This window comes from Rhinolophus sinicus, chromosome 14 (genome assembly GCF_057876585.1).
Source record: "Rhinolophus sinicus isolate RSI-liver-muscle chromosome 14, RSI-T2T, whole genome shotgun sequence".
NCBI classification, from domain to species: Eukaryota; Metazoa; Chordata; class Mammalia; order Chiroptera; family Rhinolophidae; genus Rhinolophus; species Rhinolophus sinicus.
Window position 1 is genome coordinate 14,308,512 of NC_142514.1, and position 22,343 is coordinate 14,330,854.

General features: G+C 44.4%; 1 protein-coding gene and 1 pseudogene across 50 annotated transcripts in view; one reads left to right on the forward strand and one right to left on the reverse strand.

Moving 5' to 3' along the window:
* The window catches only part of EIF4G3 (eukaryotic translation initiation factor 4 gamma 3), a 280,890-nt gene extending 270,952 nt beyond the window's left edge, over positions 1 to 9,938 (reverse strand). For 10 of the 50 annotated variants that reach the window (XM_088790375.1, XM_088790370.1, XM_088790369.1 and 7 more), the window contains exon 1: positions 9,249 to 9,552. In XM_088790375.1, the coding sequence (XP_088646501.1) occupies positions 9,249 to 9,442 (194 nt within the window). In that variant the 5' untranslated portion in view covers positions 9,443 to 9,552. Of the gene's footprint in view, positions 1 to 8,735; positions 8,933 to 9,248; positions 9,555 to 9,762 lie in introns of those variants that run through there. The other 40 variants (XM_088790400.1, XM_088790399.1, XM_088790392.1 and 37 more) reach the window with 12 other exon arrangements.
* On the forward strand, positions 3,043 to 4,219 carry LOC148755422 (cytochrome c oxidase subunit 6C pseudogene; annotated as a pseudogene).
* Positions 9,939 to 22,343: the final 12,405 nt, after the last annotated feature.

Genomic DNA, 22,343 nt, shown 5'->3' on the forward strand with positions numbered 1-22,343 from the left:
TAGAACTGAAACACACTATAACATAGTTGAACCTTGAAAACATTATGCAAAGTGAGAGAAACCAGTCACAAAAGACCACATATTTTATTATTCCATTTATATGAAATGTCCAGTATAGATAATATAGAGGCAGAACGTAGTTTAGTACTTTCTAGAGTAGAGAGAACCGGGGGGAAATTGAACCTAATGGGTTTCTTTTGGGAGTAATGAAAATGTTCAAAATTGGTGGTAATGACTGCATAATTCTATGAATATACTGAAAAACAATAAACTGTACACTTTAAATGGGTTGAATTATATCTCAATAAAGCTGTTTTTAAAAAAAGTCACAGCATCACACAGGAGAAGTCTAACCTTCCCTTCTCTTATATTTATTCAAAGCCCTCTAGAATCTCGATCCGTTATCTTGAGTATTCTGCCACAAGAATCCTCCATTCTAAGCCCCACTGATCAGGTCCTTACAACCCAGCATCCACCAGGCTTATTTCAAGCCCAAATATTTGTCCATGCTGATGATCCACTCACCACAATCCACTCACCTTTACCCTTCTAAGTCCTAACTATAGTCTTAAACTCCTCATTTTAATATTTTTTCATTCATCTCTCAATTCAAATTCTGTTTCTTGTATGCTATTTTCTAGGCCCTACAAAAAAAGGAGTCATCTCACTTACCCTAAGGTTCAGTCCTTTCCATTCTCAACGCAAAAACACTTTATTCTGAAAATATATGACAACGGAAGGAAACTAGACTTCAGGTGGCAAGCATGCAACAGAGTATACAGATACCAAATTATAATGTTGTACACCCGAAATTTATAATATTAACCAATGCTACATCAATAAATTTAATTTTTAAAGAGCACTGTATTCTGGCTCAAAACTAGCTATATTTACTTTCCCCAGTTTTCCCCCCTTGTCATTCCAAAATTGTTTGACTCCATACTTCAATCCTGTTTCCCTAACTCCACATGAATCCCTTATGGTCTTTTCTTCCTTCTTTCAATCGCCCCATAATATCAACACTTCCTGAAAATCAACTAAAGAAATCAAAGAGATATCACACATGCATACAATTCAGAACAAATACTACCCTGGTCACTAGTCTTTTTTTTTTTTTCCCCCATTTAGTTTGCTTGACTATATAGAGGAAGATAGACTCAAAGGCATAATAAAAAAATAAAAATGTACATAATTGTCAAGGAGGAAAAAAAACCTGCGAAGTTACATCGAGTTTTAATGTTGCAAATAACGCAAAACATTGCAGGCACAATAACTCAAAAATGTTTGACTTACTGATGAAGATTTGAGCTCTTCTCTTTCTAATGTGCAGTCATAACTTTTAAGCTACAAGCCAAAGGTGAAAGAATATCTTCAAGAAAACCTTTCCAAAGAAACAAAAATAGTTCATTCCAAATTGATGAATAAAACTATTCAAAAAGTAGCTTTTGTTGGCAGATAGTTAAGTAACAAAATAAGCAAGATACAAAACTGTATATGTAATCTGACCTTATGTTTAAAAAAAAAAAGGACAGAATTTGAGTCCATTAAAATTCAAGTCCATGGAAAAAAAAAAACGACAGGAAAGAAATATACCAAAATGTTAACAGTGGTTATCTCTATGTACTAAGATTATGGGTGATTTTTTTTACTTTACTTTTCCGTATTTTTAAAATTTCTTGATTTGATTATGTGTTACTCTTATAATCGTAAGTTTTTAATAGTCACATTTGACTGTAAGTGTTTTTTCCTCTTTGGCCTTTATACCAACCCTAGTCATCAGTATCTGTATTTCAAATGCAACTCAGCCACTTTACATTGCTTTGTTAACTGGGTCAATGCTGTTCCATCTCAAAGGAAATTATGGAACTATTTTCAATTCAATTATGTATCAGTGCAAAACAATTTTAGGGCAGCCTCGAGCGCTGAAAGTGAGCTGTAATGCCCTCTATATTAGCCCTAAAACTTATCTTAAAACTGATTCCCAGATAATAATTTAAACAACGTTTCATTCAACAAATATTTAGAGACTTGCTACTATCTGCCAAGCACTGCTCTAGGTGCTGGCAATTCAATAGTGAACAACACTGACAAAAATCTGTGCCTTCATGGAGGTTACATTCTACTGATAAAATTTAATGTCTCATAAGCGTCAGGGAGTGAGTACATTTATACAATGGAGTATTATGCAGCCATAAAGAATGAACGCTTACCATTTACAACAATATGGATGGACCTAGAGAACACTATGCTAAGTGAAATAAGTCAGAGAGAGAAAGACAAATACCATATGATCTCTTATATGTGGAATCTAAATAAAAGAATAAATGAATGAACTAATCAGAAACAGTCTCAGAGACAGAGGAAAAACTGAGGGTTTCTAGATGGCATGGGGGGTGGGGTAGGGGGGTTGGAGGGGATTAGAAAACAGTCCGTAACCACAAGATGGCCATGGGGATACGAAAGTCAATTTGGGGAATGTAATCAATAATGTTGTAAAGATTTTGTAGGGTATCTGATGGACACTTGTCTCATTAGGGAGACCACCTCAGGGATGATGTAGATGCCTGATCACTGCACTGTACACCTGAAGCTGAAGCTGAACAATAATGAATGTCAACTACAATTTTATATATATATATATATATATATATATATATATATATATATATATATATATTTACAATAAGCGGAGTACAGCATAAGGAATAGAGACAGTGGAAATGTAATGGCTGTGTGCGATGTCAGAGGGGTAGTAGATTAGGGGAAGGGGGTTATCACTTTGTGAGGGGTATAAACGATAAATGTCTAATTACTACATTGCTTTGTACATCTGAAACTAATGTAAGTAAATAAATAAAATTTTAAAAAAAATAAGTGTCAGGGAACACACACACACATACACACTGGGCTCGGAAAAGTACAAAACTACTAGCTAATAAAGGTCATAAAAACTGACAAATTTCAAATGTACTTAAAATAGCTTAAACTATCTCAAATTTCAGCTGAGGCTACAGGAGAGTGCAAAACTGGTTGGCAGCAAGCCAAGGAACTAGGAACCATTTGAGACTTCAGAAGTAGCTTGGGATACTGCGGTATTTCATCGATATAAATCTCAGCTACAGTTTATGCCCTGCTTGAAGTCATGTGCCTGGCTAATAATCAGGAAATAGCTAGTTTCCTATTATATTAGCACACAGTATTGCTCCAAAAGTAAAAATAGATGGTGTCTCATCACAGTTTACTATAGAACCCGCTTTCCCTCATATCTCATAATGAACTAACTGTATCGTCCATCACCTAGAACAAGCAAACATCTGACCTTGGCAACCTTATTTTATGGTCTCAAGCCATCCCATGACAGATTCTATAGTCTTCACTACTGAGTCATAAAGGTATTCCTGTCTGGCTGAATCTCACATTAATAAGTCAAAAACCAAAGGTTTCTTATATGAGCATATTAACGTCCCTCAGCACCTAGAACAGTTCTTGGCAGATAGAAGAAAGCTGATGTATTTGTTGAATGAACTGTTAAATTAGCATGCTTCTAATATCAATAAGTCACCACAGAAAAGAGTCACTGACCATCAGACAAAGGAAGAAACCATTAACAAGAGGTCTCTATAAATCCTTCCCATCTACTTGCAGGAACAAAACAGACATCAAACCATAATCTTCAGAATCAAAAGCCATTATACTTCAAGAGTGTCACTTAATAACTTGTTCTTACCCCTTCATTTTAGAGAAGGGAAAACTGATACCCAGAACAGTTTACATGACTAGTTCTAGATAACATACCTATCCGGAAGGACACTGGTTTTAAGGGAAAATATAGCTACCATGCCTTCCAGTGCTTTGGTGAAACCTCAGATGCGTGGCCTTCTGGCCACGCATCTGCGATTTCTTGTTGGAGCAATCAATCATTGTTTCCCTGGGCGTCGCAGCTTTCTATAAGTTTGCTGTGGCTGAACCGAGGAAGAAGGCATATGCAGATTTCTACAGAAATTATGATTCCATGAAAGACTTTGAGGAGATGAGGAAGGCTGATATCCTTCAGAGTGCAAAGCGATTTCGGAGTGTCAAGAATCTGAGTTGATGTCCATGGAAGTTTGTCCCTGATCTGTGTTCCTGAACTATGAAACACGGGTATTTGGGCTAAGGGATAGTTTCTCTCCATAAATCAACAATTAAATGTTGTGGACACTTAAAAAAAAAAAAAGAAAGAAAATATACATATTAGAATGGAACAGCCAAACTCAAATCAGACTTTTTTTTTTTTTTTTTACTTCAAATCAGCTACACTTCTCAATACACCGAGCTAAACCTACTTATATTTTAAGGATAGCAGGTACTCTTTCCAAATCGAAGTCTAATATCAGAAAGGCGGGGGGTATTATAAGATGAATGAGACAGTGACCAGGAAAGAACCAATCAGATCTGGTATGTATCTTCCCATACGCCCCATTCCTCAGGTTATGACTGAATTTACAGCAACTGTTTTGATTACCGTATTCGCTGGTATCTCCTCTAGTTTTTCTGCTCCTACTAAAAACTGAAACACGACAACACCCATTTACTAAAGTTCTATGCAGCAGCAACAACAATGGAATTAAGAAAAGTCAGCTGGAAGGAGAAAGCGACGTACACCTCAGGTAACTCTCATTCATCCTTCTACTTTAGCTCAGATGTCAACTTCTTCCAGGAAGCCCCAATTCCTCCCTCCCCCCGAGTAGGCTCTTATAGCAGAGTTGTTACTGTGCTTGCCTCATGGTATTCTGTCTGGACCAACGTCTTTGAGGGCAAAGATTTTATCATAGCTTTTCAACTCTAGACCTAGCACTGAGTCTGGCACACAGTAGATGCTGAATAAATGAACAAATGAACTTTAAAACTTGCTACTTATATTGAAGTCTCAATATAAATGGCTAAAATGTGGCAATCCTATTATGATTTAAAACATGGTTTTCAAGCATTTTGTAGCAGTAAACCTTTCTGTAAAATTCTTACCAGAAACCCAACATGGAAAAGCAACAGTTTAAATTCTGTTTGACAGAAAACACCTCACTTTTAAGAGCATAGCCTAGAAGAGGGAGTAGCAGTGGCAAGAGCCGACGTGACTCAGGCACCTGAATAAACTTTCTTCCTTCTTTATCTCCATGTTACATTGCTGCCTTCTCTTTCCTAGAAGAGGACGTGCTCCGAGGAGTGCAGATCCATCGTTGTTGATGGTGGGGCTTAGGAATAGACAGACTGCTGGTCCCTACATGAGCTACAAAGGTCTAGTTGGTAGTTATCATGGTATTTTGCTGAAGGCCTTAACTTCTAAACAAGCAGAAACATGCACTAACCAAACGAGGCAGACCTATTCCTATGCTTTAAGGCTCAATGCGGTAAAGATAACATACTTGCCTAGCGGTATGTGGCTATGAACTAATTAAAACAAGGTGTAGTATCACTGCATTCTAGATTACTCCATAGAGCTCCTTAGCTGTATACAGACCTTCCCCTAGCTATCAAATAAGCAAAGTATCCTTCCTCCCATTCCCACATGCAGACTTGGTACGGTACAGCATGGCACAGTAAAAAAGGGCAGGCATGGGCTTTGGAGCCAGTCATATCAAGGTCTGAACTGCAGACCACCACTCACTAGATGGACAACCTTGGGCACATTACTTAACTTCTCTGCACTTCAGTTTCCTCATCTATAAAATATATGTAGTACCCACCTCATTAGGGTTCATGTGAGGATTAAATAAAATCACACGGGTATGGCTCCTAGAACAACAGGTGCTCATTAAATGGACACTACTATTAATATTCAGATTTAGCTTCGGTAAACAGACAAAGAAGAAGAAAGCAAACATTACTTGGCTTCAGCCAATAAGATAAAACTGAAAATCAACACAGAAAACATACAAAAGAAAATTATCATACCAAAAAAAAAAGGGGGAGTATTTGTTTTTAATATATCCATACCTAAAACAAAATAACTGAGGACACAGATCATTTTTAGGTCACTACAGGCATTCGCCAAATTTAGTTCCTTCAAAGAACCCACTGCCCTGATTTTCTTAATCAAACTGGCTGCCCCAAAACAGTAACTAGACTCCCCAGAAGTGTCAGCAGCCCTGAGAGAATTTACACCCTGAAGTCTTTCCATATAAATAGAGAGAACACTGTGTATTCATAACAGACTGCAAAATTGTTCTATTAAGTCAGAACTACTTGGGCACCTAAATTCAAACTCATTAATCTTTAGTTATCTGAAGGGTAAGCAATTTCCATCTAAAAGGTTAGGCTGTTTATGGAGTGGGGGTGCAAAAACCCCCTGAAAATGTAAGCAAGATTTTCTGTGCAGGGAGAGTTTTCTGCGGAGAGGGTCTATAAGCTTTCATCAAAATGTCAAAGTGTTTGTTACCCAGAAAGGTTAAGAATCACTCTTAACATTCTCAACAGAGCCTCTTGGAATCTCATGTTGGGAAGCTAGGGTGAGCATATCTCCAGGCAAGTATTCTGAAGGACCAGTTTCATAAACTATTCATATTGGATCATGCTATGAAAACTCTAAGAGTATTTCTCCCTTGCCATTAGCACTTTTCATATCAGTGTTTACCTTCTTTCACCGCCCCCACCCCTGCCCACCCTCTGCCAGGCCCCACCCCTTGCCTCTTTGCAGTCAAAGGCTTCTACCTGAATGGCCTTATGGGCCTGCCATGCGATACTGATGCCAGTTAAGCAGTTTATATGCAAAGTCATTACCGCTACCATCTCCCTTCATTTCTGATTTGTCACTTGAACACTAAGTACAAATAAAGGACACCTTGTCACGTGAATCCCCTTCTAGTATTTTTACAAATTTAAAATATTATCTGAACTTACTGATTCAATTCAAGCACAACTGGAGATTTTACTAAGCCACAGAAAGAGCAACTCCACCTCTGTACTCGTCTCAATGCTTCAATGTATATCAACCTATTACAAGAAGACTGCTATCATCAAATACAAATTCTCACACTCCCTCTGGGTACACAAAATTGCTGTATTAATCCCTGTTTAACCAAAATGCCTATTACCATTGATAATATTTCACCGCTAGTATGTTCTAATGAACTCTGTAAACTGTATTTCATTTACTATACAAACATTTAGATTTTAGCCATCGTAACCTTTCAGTGTGTAAAGCAAACAGAAGATAACAGGGTTGTGAAATACCTCAAGAAGAAAATTAATTTTAGCTTCCATGACCTGAGGCAAAGTAAAAACTTAAAGTCACATAAAACCAAGAGTCATATATTACCACAGATAGCTTTAAAAATTATCTCCATTGGAAGTTACATCTTAAATTTACCCTCTTTAACTTACGCAGTCACAATTTTTCTGTTGCATCAACTCAGAGCTCTTATGAGTCCCTCCTTTGTGAAATGCATGGAGGAAAAGCATACTTGAAACACAGCTCTGTGTCCAAATAGCACCACCAAATTCACCAAGCACTGTCGTATTCAGCATCACGGCCCTTCTCACTTTGTACATCAAGAACACATACTATAGGCTTCCTTTCATTTATTTAATTGCCCAAACAGCTCAAAGATGCGGCTAAAGAATAATTTACTTGACAGCACTGTCTAGAAATGTACAGCCCTAACCAAGTACAGGTAATCAAGACAAATTAGAAAGGAATTTAAACTCACAAAGCACTAAGTGAAGATATGTTTAAGAAATGGAGCCCTAAACGCCACCATGATGTAGGCAAATTAGCCGTTTTTCCCCCCCACAGGAAAACAACAGGAATACTGATCAAAAGTAACACTAAGTTATCACTAAGCATTCTCATCAGTGAACAATTCTTAACTGAACAGAATCATGCAGGGTAAAAACATTGTGAAATCAGTACACACATCACACTGGAATGGAATTTATCTTTACTCTGAGCCACACTGCCTGGACTGACAAAAATGTGGACTAACAATATTTAAAGAACAGAGAAAAGGACACTTGATAGAAACCAAAAGGACGACCTGAAATGACTCTAGAAGGGTGATGCCGTTCCCCTCTGAGAGTAATCGATACAGACAAGAATCAAACTGCACTGGGAAATAATCTGTGGAACTCACAGCAGTTAAGTTTATTTGCTCAAACAGCCTCACTCTAAAAGTCAAACACACGATGACACAAATACAAAAACACATCTACCATCCAACGATTGATTGATTTACACAAATACAGCGGATGGGGGGGGCGGTGCATGATGAAATGTTATTCTCAGGTAGGTAAATACCTTTTTAAATCTCCCTGGAATTCATGATGAACTCAAAGTTTTACTTTCACCCGCTAGTTTTTGACTGAACTACCTCCTTACCAAATCTTTTCAATCAAAGCTGTCCAAACCCTCTACAATCGAGCAAAGAACATGAAATTAGATATAATCCATACTAGACTTTACTCCAGGAACCCTGGTCCTTTCTACACAGCAGGCCTATAAAGAGTACATTAAAGCTCTTAAAAATATGGAACATAACACAAGCCTTTCAAGAAGCGAGACTTTTGGGGGTGATGGGTAATGTCAGTTAACTTCCTCTTCCTTTAAAAAGGTCAAAGACAGGGAAGCGTCCGGTGTAACATTTCCTCCTTAGATCGCGTTCCACCACAAACCACATCACAACTCCCCCAACCGCTAAAAAACATTAGCCAGAGGGAGTGATTTCTGTCCCTTTTCCCCGTAGATTTAAAATCCAACTTACCTCAGAAACGAGCTGATTAGTTTCAAACAGGAAATTTACCAATAAAGTTTATTATGTATTAATACTACTTAGGGGCCCACCATGCCCCGTTGCAGGAGGTGCTGAAGGGAGACAGGGGGAGGGTGTAGTCCTTACAACAATCAGAGGAAAACCTTCCCCGCAGGGCTGGTCCCAGGCACTCGGCAGTAAATTTGCCTAATAAAAGGGGGGTTGGGGGGGCTAGAGGGAGGAGAGGTGAGAAGGGGGAAGAGTCCCCCAGCTCTACAAGGGAAGGGCTGCAGAAGCAAGGCCGAGTGGAGCTAGTTTTCATAGTACTGCAGAGGGTCCCGGGAACCCCCGCAGTGCTGCCGCCGGGGCACCCCAAAAGCTCCGGCCAAGCCCGCTGCCGGGCTTGAAGAGCAGCCCTTTTCCCGGCTGGGCTGTGGCAGCCAGCAGTCGAGTCCCCGGTGGGGCCACAGCCCCCCTGCTCTGCCGCGAAGAGCCGAAGGGCCGGCAGGAAGGTGAAAAGGATACTGTTGGGGCGCCTGGGTCTGGAGGGCCCTGATGTTCGGGTGAGGAGGGGCCGCTACCGCCGCCGCCGCTGCTGCCGCCGGGTGAGGAGGCGGTACCGCTGCCGCCGCCGCCGCCGCCGCCGCTCCTGTGCCGGGTCCGGTTCCTGCTGCAGCCGCTGAGCCTGATTTCAGAGCCGGTTTCTGCGGTAAACTCATGGCAAAGCGAAGCCACCAACCCCCCCAGAGCGGGACCGGGCGCGCCGGGGTGCAGGGGCCGGGGGCGGCGGGGGGGCGGGATGGGGGCAGACCCGGGGAGGCGGCGGGAGCGGGGGGTCGGGGGGAGGCTGGGAGGAGGAGGAGGAGGGGGCCGGGGCCGGTCACACACGCCCGCCGCCGCCGCCGCCGCCGCCGCCGCCACCGCCGCCGGCAGCAGCAGCCGCCCCGCGGGCCAGCACCACCGGCTGCCGGTCTCCGTGACAACGCGACCCCGGGGGGGGGGCCGGACCCGGCGGGGGCAGGAGGCGGAGAGACCGGACCTTTCACGGCAATATCCTCATGGGCCGGCGGCGGGGGGTCTTTATCCCCCTCCCCGGGGGAAGCGGCGCCCTTCTCGGTAGCGGGGCTCAGGCGATGCCGGCGGATTTTCTTCACTCAACGAGCAGAGCATCCAACATGGCGCTGCGGCCGCCTCCAGCAGTCCGGCAGGACGGCCGCTCGGCAAACTTCGGGCCTTTTCGGAGTGGCTCGGGAGGCCGAGGGTGGAAAGCCCTTTCGGCTCTTTCCGGAGACTGAGAGTGGTCGGGATTCTTCGGAAACACTCGGGGACGTCTTCGGCCGCCGTTCGGGAGCGCTCTGGGGCTGACTCGCTTCCTCGGAAAAGATCGACTAGGGGGCTTCCGAGGCTCGCTGCCGCGCGGGTGCGGGGCGGAGGGAGAGACCAAAAGCAAGGTCTGGTCTGCGAGAGTCCTCCCCTGCTGCCCAGCCTCGAAGAACAATGGTAACGGCCCAGGAGCCTGCGGTCCGCAGAGCCCTGCCCGCAGGGGCGGGAGCTGTTAGGCGAGGAACCTCGGTTACTGTGGAAGGAACCGCCTAACCAGAGTGAAACCGCTGGATAGGAACTGACAGTGTGCGCCTATTAGCATAACAAATAGCCCTCCCTGGCCTTTATTCGCAGTTCACCACGTCCATTATGTCGACATTTCGTCCTGGTACAATCAGAGGTAAGTGAAATGAGGAGTGCCATTTCCCCAGCACACAGACTGGGAGAGGAAAAGTGACTGGCCCAAGGTCACCCAGCCAGGAAAGGACAGAGCCAAGCCTGCATCTGAATTCCCCCTTCATCTGGATGAACCTTGCCGCCTTCCAAGTTGCCTGGGACCGCATCTGACCCGCCTTATCTAATCAGCAACCTTGACTGAGGGTTCTGTGGATGCAGTCTTCCAAGGACTGACCCCAAGACTGAAGCGTACTTTGACCAGCAGCCAGTGGTCAGCTCCCCAGTGTCCTATGCCAGGGTGACACTTGTGGATAAGCTCCTTTTCTCCCCAACCAAGGGACCAACCAAGACCCTCCCACACCCTCGCCCCCCAACCCTCCCCCAGCATGGGCCCTGTCCCGGGCACAGGAGCATTGAGTGGAAAGGAACCGCAGGGAGGAATCAGGTGATAGTGGTCACCAGGCACTGAGCACGTCGTATTCATTATCACACACAGTTCTGTGAAATACGTAGTACCCATTTTACAAATGAAGATACTGAGGCTCAATACCATCATATAACAGCAAAGCTCAAAGGGACAAGAGACCTTCCCAGGGTCACATGGAGAGTATAGTTGGCGGAGACAAAATTAGAGTCCAGTTCTGACTCCTGCTATACTGCTTCACACTGACTTCCTTTATTTTTATTTTTTAATTCACATAAAGCTCTACACACAGTGGGTGCTTAATTAATTAATTCTCTCCTAATTGAGCCCCAAATGCTCCTCCCTCGGGGAGAAAGGAGCCATCTGGAAGAGGGTGATACCACAACCCCCCAGCGCATCTTTCAGGCGCGGTATCCACAGGAAACCTCGTCCCCCATCTCCAGACTAGAAGACAGGAACTCCTCATACTCTAGAATCCTAAACCCTTTGGATTTGTAACACCTGATGATTTAGGATTGGATTTGCTGCTCTTCTCTGACCAGCTCCAGGAAAAAATCCCAAGTGGTCCTTCAGTTCCCAGGGTTCTCCTTCCACGCTCTGGGATCTCAGACTTCCTTATCCCAATTAAAACCTGTTCCCAGAAAAGAATTTGGCTTCTCATTTACACTAGGGTGATAACAGACTGATAATTGCTTAATTGTTATTTTCTGAGCTAGTTTCACTTTCTAACTTAATAATAGGTACAAGCATCTGGCAATTACTGTGTGCCTGGTCTTTCTTTGCTAAGCACTTTATGAGCACTATCTCTCTTAAAACGGATAGGCCTTGGGCAAAATCCTGTAAAAGTCCCTGATAAGACTCTGGCTAGAAGCAATCAAGGGTGGCTCATAGGGAGCAAAGTCGAAAAGGCAGAGCTCTTCCCTTTCTTGGCCCTGCTCAACACCACCCCTCTCATACAGAGCAGCTGAGATGTATTGCACCCCTACTTATTTGCCAGTGTACAATTCTGCTAAACATTGTGTTGAGGTTAACTCATTCCCCTCAACAACTTTTTAGGTATTACTATATCCCGTTACAAATACTTGTGTAATACTTTTAAGTAGAAACACTAGTATTCAAACCCATGGCATCTGACTCCAGGTCTGATTTGCCATGTGCCTTCAACAAAGCAACCTCGGCCACCGTCAACAAGCAGAGCTGATTTTGTGAACTTGCCTGCTGACAGCCTCCATGCCAACAGGATCCAGTCTAAATTCAAGATTCTTCAGAATCTGGCCTCTGCTTCCATACTGCCACGCTCCACCTCAAATCCACAGCAGCAGCTACCTTGGTCCTTTTAGCCCTAGGACCTGTATGCAGACTGCTCCTACTACCTGTAACCCCAAACTATCCTCTGTCCCCTTTGCCCATTGGCTAATAATTCCTGCTCCTGTTTGGCTCAGACCTCACCTCCAGGCAGCCCTTCCCCACTCCCCAGGCTGAGCTAGGTATCTCTCCTCTACGCCCCCTTCGCAGTGGGTGCTTAGCTCTCAGGGCACTCTCAGTGTTGAACGAGTAAGAGCACAGCCATTGGAATCAAATTACCTGAGTTTGAGTCTCAGCCCTGACATTTATTAGTTGTATGACCTTGGAGAAGTCACTTAACTCTCCAAGCTTCAGTTTCTTCATCTGTAAAATGGAGACTCTACCTCCTAGCATGAGAATTAAGACAACAAATGCAAAGCACTTAGCCCTGTCCCTGGCTCATAGTAATTATTGTATACATTTTAGCTATTATTCACTTACAGGAGAACATTACTTAGTCAGTTAATATATCCCTGATATCTAGCACTCAATTAATAGGATGTGAAACTTGCTGAAGGACAGAATCATTGTGAATTGCCAGAGGATTTCATGTTACCTTGGAGAAGTCTTGGGCCTCACTGCGCAAGGAGAGAGAAGGGCGAGAGTATCCTGGAGCAGGCAATGCTGGCCCACAGAGAAGAGCAATATCTTTAACCAGCCATCCACTGTTCCCAGAGCCCACCAGGCTGCCTCCAGCAGAGCCCTGCATCCCCTAACCCCCAAATAAATCTACCTCTCCCTCTTCATTTGAAGAGCCGCAGACAAGTGGAGACTTGGTTTATACATCTCCTCAAGACTGGGTGACGGTGCTTTGCTTATCTGTGATCACGTGGGGTGACAGCTCTGTTTCTCTGAACTGGAGATTGAGCTTGGGGGACCCCTGAATTTCTTTAATTTGAACTTTTGAAAATATTGTTACAAGCTGGAGTACTCTGCCCCCTTCATTTTTCCTCCTGGTTGGAGGTGGGGGGAGGAGGGACTGGCATTCTAGCATAAAGACACGCCTTGTTATGCCAACAGAAGCCGTCTCTGATAGCCACAGAGGGTTTATAGATTATTGGGTCCTCCACTCTGAGACAAGCCAACATCCCCCAAGGCCTGGCAAGGTAGAGCTGGGCATGGACCTTAGTGGCCCAAGATCTTAGACTCTAGGCAGTTAAGACGTAGACATAGACGTGGAAGATGAAGAGGGTTAAAAAAAATAAAAAGGAAGCGTTAGAAAAACCAAAGAAGGAGAGACTGCAGGGCACCCATCGGAAGTGGATATGGCTGGAGGAGGGAAGCCCAAGTGGAAAAAGTAAAGAAATAGTTTGCCTCCTTCCCTATACTTGGAAGCATGATTGTAATCAGCCACTAACGCTCTTCAGTAAAGAGCTGCACCAGCGCACAGATCCCATTTGAGTTGTTTCCGCCTTTTGGATGTGAGGGTGCTGGTTCCTTTCAAAGGTTATAAACTTTAGGACAGATCTGGATTCTAACCTTACAGACTAGCTGATCAACCTTCAACAAGTTTCCTAACTTTGAGCCATTTGCAAAATGAAAGCAGGAGGTCTGCCTCTAAAGGATTAAAGCAAGACTTAAAGGGGCCCGTCTGTAGAGAGCATCTCCAGGGCCTAGAGGCCTAGGACATAGTAAGCCCCGCAACAAAGCTTAATGGCTTCCCCATTCGCTCCAGGGCAGAGCTGTAGCTTCTCTAATTCGCTGTTACGGTCACTTCTAGACCAGTTGGTCCCAGCGTTTTGCCCACAGTGAGAGGGACCTTCCATTTCTCAGCTATTCCTAGAGGTGACCACAGCCCCCACCAGGCCTGATGGCTGCAGAGAATCCAGCTTCCCGAGGAGGTGAGAGGAAGCAAAAAAATATTATCATAGAATGGTTAAGATGATGGGTTTTATGTTATTTGTATTTTACCACAATTTTTAAAAAATATTGTAATGGATGCTACTCAGGGTTGAAGATCCCTTAGGGATTAACTCACCCAGGTTTAAGGCTAGAACCCAGAAATAGGAAAGGGTTCTCTCTCTCAAGGTCATACAGCAAGTGAACAGCAGAACCAGGACTGAAACTCATGACCTCCCTTCACTGCTAAGCCAAGGTGATTCTCTGTCTGATACCATCTTATTAAGAAGTAGGATGCCACCCCCTGGTCTTTTCCCATTTCAAGCATTGCCCGTTCCTCCCCCCTGCATGCGTCCTTCTGGAGTGACAGCCAGGCTTCAGAAATCATTAAACAAGCATTTATTGAGAGACAGCTATGTGCCAGACACTGGGTTGGGCCCCTAGAAAGGACTATGAGAGCACATATAATGGGGAAGAGAGATAGGTAACTGGACCTACAGGTTCAATACTACCCGTAATTATTTTACATTCAAAAGTTAAGATCATGTAACTTCTCTGCTCAGAACCCATGGCTGTTCTTCCGTTCTCAGTTGGAGTAAACGTATCTTACGTTAATAAGCCCTTAACCTAGGAGTGGGGGTTGCCAGGGGAACCCACTGACCTTGACTTAGGGGAAGGAAGGGAAGAGAGGCTAGAGATTGAGTTCAATCATCGGGCCAACGAGTAGTCATCCCTGTGTAATGAAGCCTTGATACAAACCCAAAAGGACACGGTTCTCAGAGCTTCCTGGTTGGTGAACATGGAAATACGGGGGAGAATGGTGCCCTGGGAGAAAGCACGGAAGCTCTGCACCCCTCTCCCCATGCCTTGCTCTGTGTGTCTCTCCCATCTGGCTGCTCCTGAGTTATCCCCTGATATAATAAACTGGTGATCTAGTAAGTAAAGTGCTTTTCTGAGTTCTGTGAGCCTCTCTAGCAAATAAATAGAACCCAAGAAGAGGGTCATGGGAACCTCTGATCTCTGGCCAGCACAGGTGACAACGTGGACTTACAACTGCGGAGGAGAAGGTAGTCTTGTAGGACTGAGCCCTTAACCTGTGGGATCGGATGCTATCTTCAGGTAGACAGTGTCAGAATTGAGTTAAATTGTAGGACACCCAGCAGGTGTCTGAGAATTCCTTGGTGATGTTGAAAAAGAAAACACTTATTGGAGTGCCCAGTAAATGTTTGTTGACTGACTAACAAAATGATAAATGCTATGGGTACATAGGTCACGGGACCTAGGGGAGAATGGAAAGGATGGAGCACAGTTACCATGTTCTGACTCCTTAGCTCTCCATTCTCTGACCCAACTTGGGCAGAATTCGCCTGTCCTCCAAGTTGAACATCACTTGCAAATGCCTGTTTGCAAAATAGAATTAATTCCTTCTGGGTGTATCTGGGTGTCATCATCAAGACACTGCTTTTCTCTCTGCTGGTCAGTTCTGAACAAAAATGCACCGCATTTCTCTAGAAAGGGAAAAGTAGATCCAGGGAACCATCCCAGGGTGCCCTGGGAGACAAATAGACCTGAATCCTAATCCCAACTCTGCCAGTTTTTGTTTTGTTTTGTTTTGTTTTGCAGTTTTTTAAATTGTAGTAAGATATGCACAACACGAAATTGACCACTTTAACATTTTGAAGTGTAAAATTCAGTGGCATTAAATGACATTCACATTCACTGGCATTCACAATGCTGTGCAGTCATCACCCCTGTTTATCTCCAGAACTTTTCATCATCCCAAACTGAAACTCTGCCCATTAAACAGCAAGTCCCCATCTCCCCCTCCCTCCAGCCCCTGGCAACCACCATGCTACTTTCTGTCTCTATGAATTTGATTTCTCTAGGTACTTTGTATGACTGGAATAATACAATACTTGTACTTTTGTGTCAAGTTTATTTCACTTAGCATAATGTTTTTAAGGCTCATTCATCTTGTGGCATGTATCAGAAATAATTCCTTTTCAAGGCTGAATAATAATCCATCGCACAGGTATGCACATGTTGTTTATCCACTCATATTATCAGTGCATGTTTGAGTTGTTTCTACCTTTTGGCTGTTGTAAACAATGCTGCTGTGAACATGGGTGTACAAATATCTGTTCGAGTTCCTGCTTTCAATTCTTTGGAGATGTACCTAGAAGTGGAGTCACAGCATCATATGCTAACTCTCGGCTTAACTTTGAGTAGCCTACATACTGTTTTTCACAGTGGCTGCACCATACGTATCACACCCGCACCAGCAACGTACAGAGGTTCTGATTTCTCCGCATCCTCACCAATACTTGTCCTTTCTTTCTCTCTCTTCCCCCCTCCCTTTTTTCTCTTCCTTCCTTTCTTCCTCCCTCCCGCCCTCCTTGCCTTCCTTCTTTTTTTTTTTCAATAGTAGCCACCCTAATGGATTTGAAGTGGTATTGAATTGTGTGGTTTTGATTTTCATTTCCCTAATGATAAGTGATGTTAAGCATCTTTTCATGAGTTTATTGACCATTCATGAGAATGGTTCATGAGACACCCTCTTTAGAGAAATGTCTATTCAAGTCCATTGCCCATTTTTGAATTGGGTTGCTTTTGTTTTTTGTTTCTATTTTGTTGACTTGCAGAAATTTCCAACTCGGCCAATTTTAACTATGTGTCCTTAAGCAAGTTACATAACCCCACTGTGCCTCAGTTTCCTCAACTGTAAAAAACAAATTTTAAAAAACTTATTAGTGCCTACTTCCTAGAGCTACTATGAGGATTAAATAAACTAACAAACAGAAACTAACCATTAGCACGTCTGGCTGATAAAAACAACATGTACTGAGTACTCAGTATGTGCCAGGCATTGGGCAAAGCCCTTTACATGTAATAACTCACTTAATCCTCATAACACCCCAATGGAGCTCTGAGGACTAATATTGCCTGCACTTAGGAGGTGAATTATAACAGGGGCTTCCTTCCCCCTCATCTGACTCATCACCCAACATGTTCACGAGGTGGCTGCTGGGCCTGGGGGTCAGGCAGCCTTTGACCTCACTGATGCCAGGCCTTATTAGCAGAACCCCCTACACATCAAATCTACTGAGCTGCCCTGTTCCTGAGATCAACCTTGCCTACCACTGGGCCTGGCCCAGTGCAAGTTCTCTAATACCCGCCTCACAGGCTCCAGCACTCTCTAAACCAAGGGACTTCACACAATCACCCACATATCCCATCCTTAATCTGGAAACCACATCCTTCTACCCTGGGTGGCCCAGTCTTCCCCTGGCCTTTTTCAAGCCTGATGCTATTTAATCATCCTGCCAAGTTTGCTGCCTTGTGAAAATCCTGGACTCTGATTTTCCCCCTATCTGATGACTAGAAGAGGAAGCTGGATTTCCAGATGCCCACAGCTGGTGCCAAGCACCGGGCTGGCTCTGATGATCTCCGTGGGAGCCAGCCTGCCAGCCTTTCCTGGCCTGGCCTGGCCTGTCGGCACTCCAGACACCTGGAAAGAGACTGAGGCACATTGCTCTGCTCTGCCTTTCCCACCAGCATGAGAATGAAAATAGCAGCAATTGAGAATTAATTCTGCAGATGAACATTTTTCAGTTTCCCAAATTTGGTGATCATGTTTTGTTGTTGTTATTGTTACCCTCATTACATGCCTTTTCTTCCACTTGAACAGAAAAGTTGAAGAAGATGCTTGGTTCTCATCCTTATACAGGGTAAGTGGGGACTGGGTAGAGTCCAGGATCCTTAGCCAGGTACCTACAGCCCTATTGCATCTGGCTGTTGCCAGCCTCGGCACCCTCAGTTTCTGCTACTTCCCGCACAGATGGGCACCCTGAACAGCCATGCACTTTTATGTCTCCGTGTCTTTCCATACACTGTTCCCTGTACATGGAGGGTGTGCTGCTCCTGGACCGCATAGCAAGCTCCTATGTATCCTTCAAAACCCAGCTCAAGTATCACCTTAGGGGACAAACTTCCCTTGATTTCACTCTTCTTCCCCAGATAGATTTAATTGTTCCTTACCTTCTGCTACTTTAGTACTGTGACACTATTTCCTCGTGATTCTATCACACTGTATTCATAAGGGGCTTACATAGCCTAGTACCTGGCATGTAGTAAGCACTCAATAAACATTAGCTTATTTATCTCTTCTGTGGAGCAAAATGGCTTGAGGTTAAATATTACAACTTGCTTTCTGAACATAAAGAAAATAGAAACCTCTTTCATTTCATGCCATAGCTTGGCCAGCTTTCAGCTTTGGCCGAAAGATCTAAGTTATATTCTTGGCCTTCTCAAGCCAAAGTGTCAGGACGGTTCCCCTTAAATAAACGTAAAACACCCACATCAGTTAACCCAGGTCCACTAAGTCCCTGTTATTCACGCCCAGAGCTTCCTTCACGTCTCACATTTCTACTTACTTGTATCATGGCTGTTCCTTGCTAGAAAGTAAGCTCCCGGGAGCAGGGACCATGGCTTTCACCTTCATTGCTGTATGCCCAGTACCCAGACAGCTGGCACGTAGGAGGCGCTTTATAAATAGTCGAGGGCTGGATGGTGATTGAGTTACTGAGTGTAATCCTGGTAGATTTGGGGGAGCATCCTGTATTGGGCAGGTTGGAGTCCACCACTACACAAGGGTTTCTGGAGTGGCCTTCCCTGCTCTTAGGACAACACCTGAACACCTCTTTTTGGCACCAAAACTGAGACATGGAGGAGAAGAAGGGCCCAGTGCTGCTCTTCCACAGGACAGGCTTCGGGTTTAGAAAATGGCAGGACTTGGATCAAATCCCAGTTCTGAGACTTTAGTTAAATCACTTCACTTGTCTGGGCCTTGCTTCCTCTCCTCTGGGTGAAGAGGATGGTAGTAGTTCTAATGTTCCAGTAAAGCTGGGAGGTGGAAAGACCTAGCACAGTCCTGGCCACACAGGAGATCCTCAATAAATGGGATCCTCTTCCCTCGCCCTTCAACTCGCCCTTACCTCTCATGCAGCTGAAGCTCTTTGAGGAGGGGAGAGCCCACGTGGCTTGGTTACAGAGAACTGCACACATGTAGGACTAACTCATGGACCAGCAAAGCACAGGAGTCAAGAGCTCAGGCTCTGGCACCAGGTTGCCAGGGTTCAAATCTCGGCTGATTAGCTATGATCTTGGGTACATTTACCCTCTCTGTACCTCAGTCTCTTTTCCTATTTTTTAAAAATTAGTTTCGGGTGTATACCTCAGTCTCTTTATATCTGTAATATAGTAATGATAATATAGCATCGATCTCAGAGATGTTTATGATAAGTAAAAGGTGCCTGGTACACAGTAAGCCCTCACGAAACCAAAACATGAGCCAGCTCTTGTATTCAGGTGAAGGTAATATTTACATTGATTCTCTGGTCATCCTCAGAGCCGCCCATCACTGGATCTGCCGTTCCCGGCTGCTCCTCACCCCAACTCCTGGCCTGGATGTGAGGGCAACCTGGCTCCAGAAAGTTGTCCAGAGGCATGATGTAGTAGGTAAAGCCCCAGCTCTGGAGCCAGGCCTAACCTGGGTTTGAATTTCAGCTTTGCCACTTCCTCGCTTGCCCAGTTTTTCTCTCTAATCCCAGTCTCCCGCTAAGAACCACAATGTTTGCCTTCCAGGGTGGGTTCCACGATTACAGGAGATAACGTATGCAAAGCAGCCAGGATGGAGCCAGGTCCAGAGTAGCTGCTTGGTAAATAGTGAGTCCCTTCCCTCCCTCTAGCTGGCATTCTGCCCCCTCCCAGAGCTGGCACTGCCTACCAAGTTCAAAAGTGGCTGCTGCAGCTGTCGTTCTGAAAATACATTCCCTGGCTGCTTTTGTCTTTTCATCCAAGTCTTCCCCAAAGCCTTAAACATTTCCAAATCAAGGGTTTAAAAAGACAAAAAAAACCCAAGCTGACCTATCCACACCATGAGTTGGCAAATGTCCCGGAGGATCTTAACTCTGCCAGTCACTGAGCTTGACATTCAGTTCCCTCAGTGAAATTCACTCACATCCGACAAGATCAATGAGAAAAATAGGCAGCAATGATCAAAAGGGCCAACAAAGGCTCTTGGGGTAACTCTCCCAGCAGGGTTTCGCACCACACAAAAGTGCATGCAGGGGGTGTTCCATAAAAGCTCTGCCACTCACAGGCATCCCTCTTGCCCAGAGACACCAAAAAACGGTTCCCATGACAACTCGGCTGCAAATGTTATATATAAATGTGTATGTGTACACAGCCACACAGACATGCACAGAAATAAACTCTTGGCACTTTTTTTTTCCTGTTCCAAACATGAAATAACCTGCAAGGATTGCTTGCTGGGAGAGAGGACAAAGAAGGTTTTGTACAAACACAAACATGCTTCCTTCCAACGGACTCTCAGTGATGCACACCTGTTTTGATGTGGGTCTGTTTTGTTTCCTGGACCTAGAATAGAGCAGATACTTAATATGTAATTTTTGAACGAATGAATAAATGATGGATAAACGGAAGAAAGAAAGGAAAAGAGGGGAGGTAGGAGGGAAGGAGCTAGGAGCAGCCTGGAATGTCAGGGCTGGAACGGCTCCTACTGAGTATCCAACCTAATCTAACTCCCTATTTTTCTGTTGGAGAAACTGTGGCTCAGAAAAGGGAAGGAATCTTGCCAAAAGCCACAGAAGGAATTACTAGCAGAGCCCCAGTCCTGGAGATTCATTAAGTAAGCCTTTAATGAATGTGAGTCAAATTTCTATCTGAATAATAAACAAAAATTAAGCAATTATTTTGTGCTAGCAACTGTGTAAGTACTCAGGGACATTCTCATAATTTGCAACCATGCAAGACATGTTAGGGTTCCCATTTAACAGATGGAAACTGGGGCCCTGAAAGGTGAAGTCACTTGACCAAGGTTACACAGCTAATCTGTGGTTGGAATGGGGATTACACCTAGGTGGCTGAAACACCCTACGTTACGTCTGAGTTCCTACGTTACACAGCCTTTCTCTGAAATGAGGCCCGGGGCCTGGGCCGGATGGAGGAGCAAAAGGAGAAACAGTGGCAGGAACCGGTAGCTCCATCTTCCAGCTACAAGGGGCTCAAACAGGTGAAGTAACTTACCCAAGTCAGGGGCTATGGGGAAGGGACTGAAACTCACGTTTCAGGCTCCCCGTCTCCCATTCCATCAGTTGATTCACTGCCTTCTAACAAAACACCGAAGGAACTGAAGGCTGGCTGCTGGCAGCCATCTACCTGGGCAAGGGACGGGACCACCTCCGGCTGCCTTTGAGTCCCAGGACTCAGTCGCAGGGAGGTGGACTCAAAGCTGATTCCCAGCGTCTCTTTAGGGTTTTCCGCCATCTGGTGGTCATATCTTAAAACTAGCAAGAAATAGTGAACTCTAGGCCCAGGTTTTTGCCCTCCATACTTTGGAAGGAACTGGAAATGGTCCAGGTGCAGGCTCCCTGCTACCTTGCATGTGCCAGGCTCTCTTTGTTTCTCTGCTTCCTGACTGACCTCCCTGCTTCCATTCCAGCCGTCCTCCAATCCATTCCCTGCACAGGCGGGCAGCACCGCTTTAAAAAAACCCAAAACTGATGACGTTACTCCTCTGCTTATGCTCTCCAACAGCTTCCCATTGATCTGAAGATAAAGCCCAGGCCTCATTACGGCCTGAAGGATGCTTCCAATGGCCGCTGGCCTTCCAGTTGCTTGCATATGTTCAAGCTTCTTCCAAAATCAGCCTTTACACATGCTGTTCCCTTTACCTGGCTCACTCTTCCTGCCCTTCACCTGGCAAATTCCTGCTTGCTCCTCAAGTCTCAGCTCAAAGGTTACTTCCTCAGAGATACACTTGTATATTCCCCTGAGCTTTCAGGTTTAGAGTTCTCTTTACAATTGCAATTTCTTGTCCAGTGACTGCCTTTTTTTTTAAATTTTTTTTATTGGGGAATATTGGGGAACAGTGTGTTTCTCCAGGAACCATCAGCTTCAGCTCCAAATTGTTGTCCTTCAATCTAGTTGTGGAGGGCGCAGCTCACTGGCACATGTGGGAATCGAACCAGCAACACTGTTGTTCAGAGCTCCCTCTCCAATCAACTGAGCCATCCAGCTGCCCCAGTGACTGCCTTTCTTGATAGCTAACAATAAGAACCCTGTCTTGTTCAATGCTATATTCCCAGCATCTAGCACAATTACTAGCACATGGTAGGTTCTCAATACTACTTGAATCAAGGAATTAATAAAACAAAACAAACAAAACCCCTTGATATTTATTAAGCACTATATTGCCAGGTACTATTCTGAAC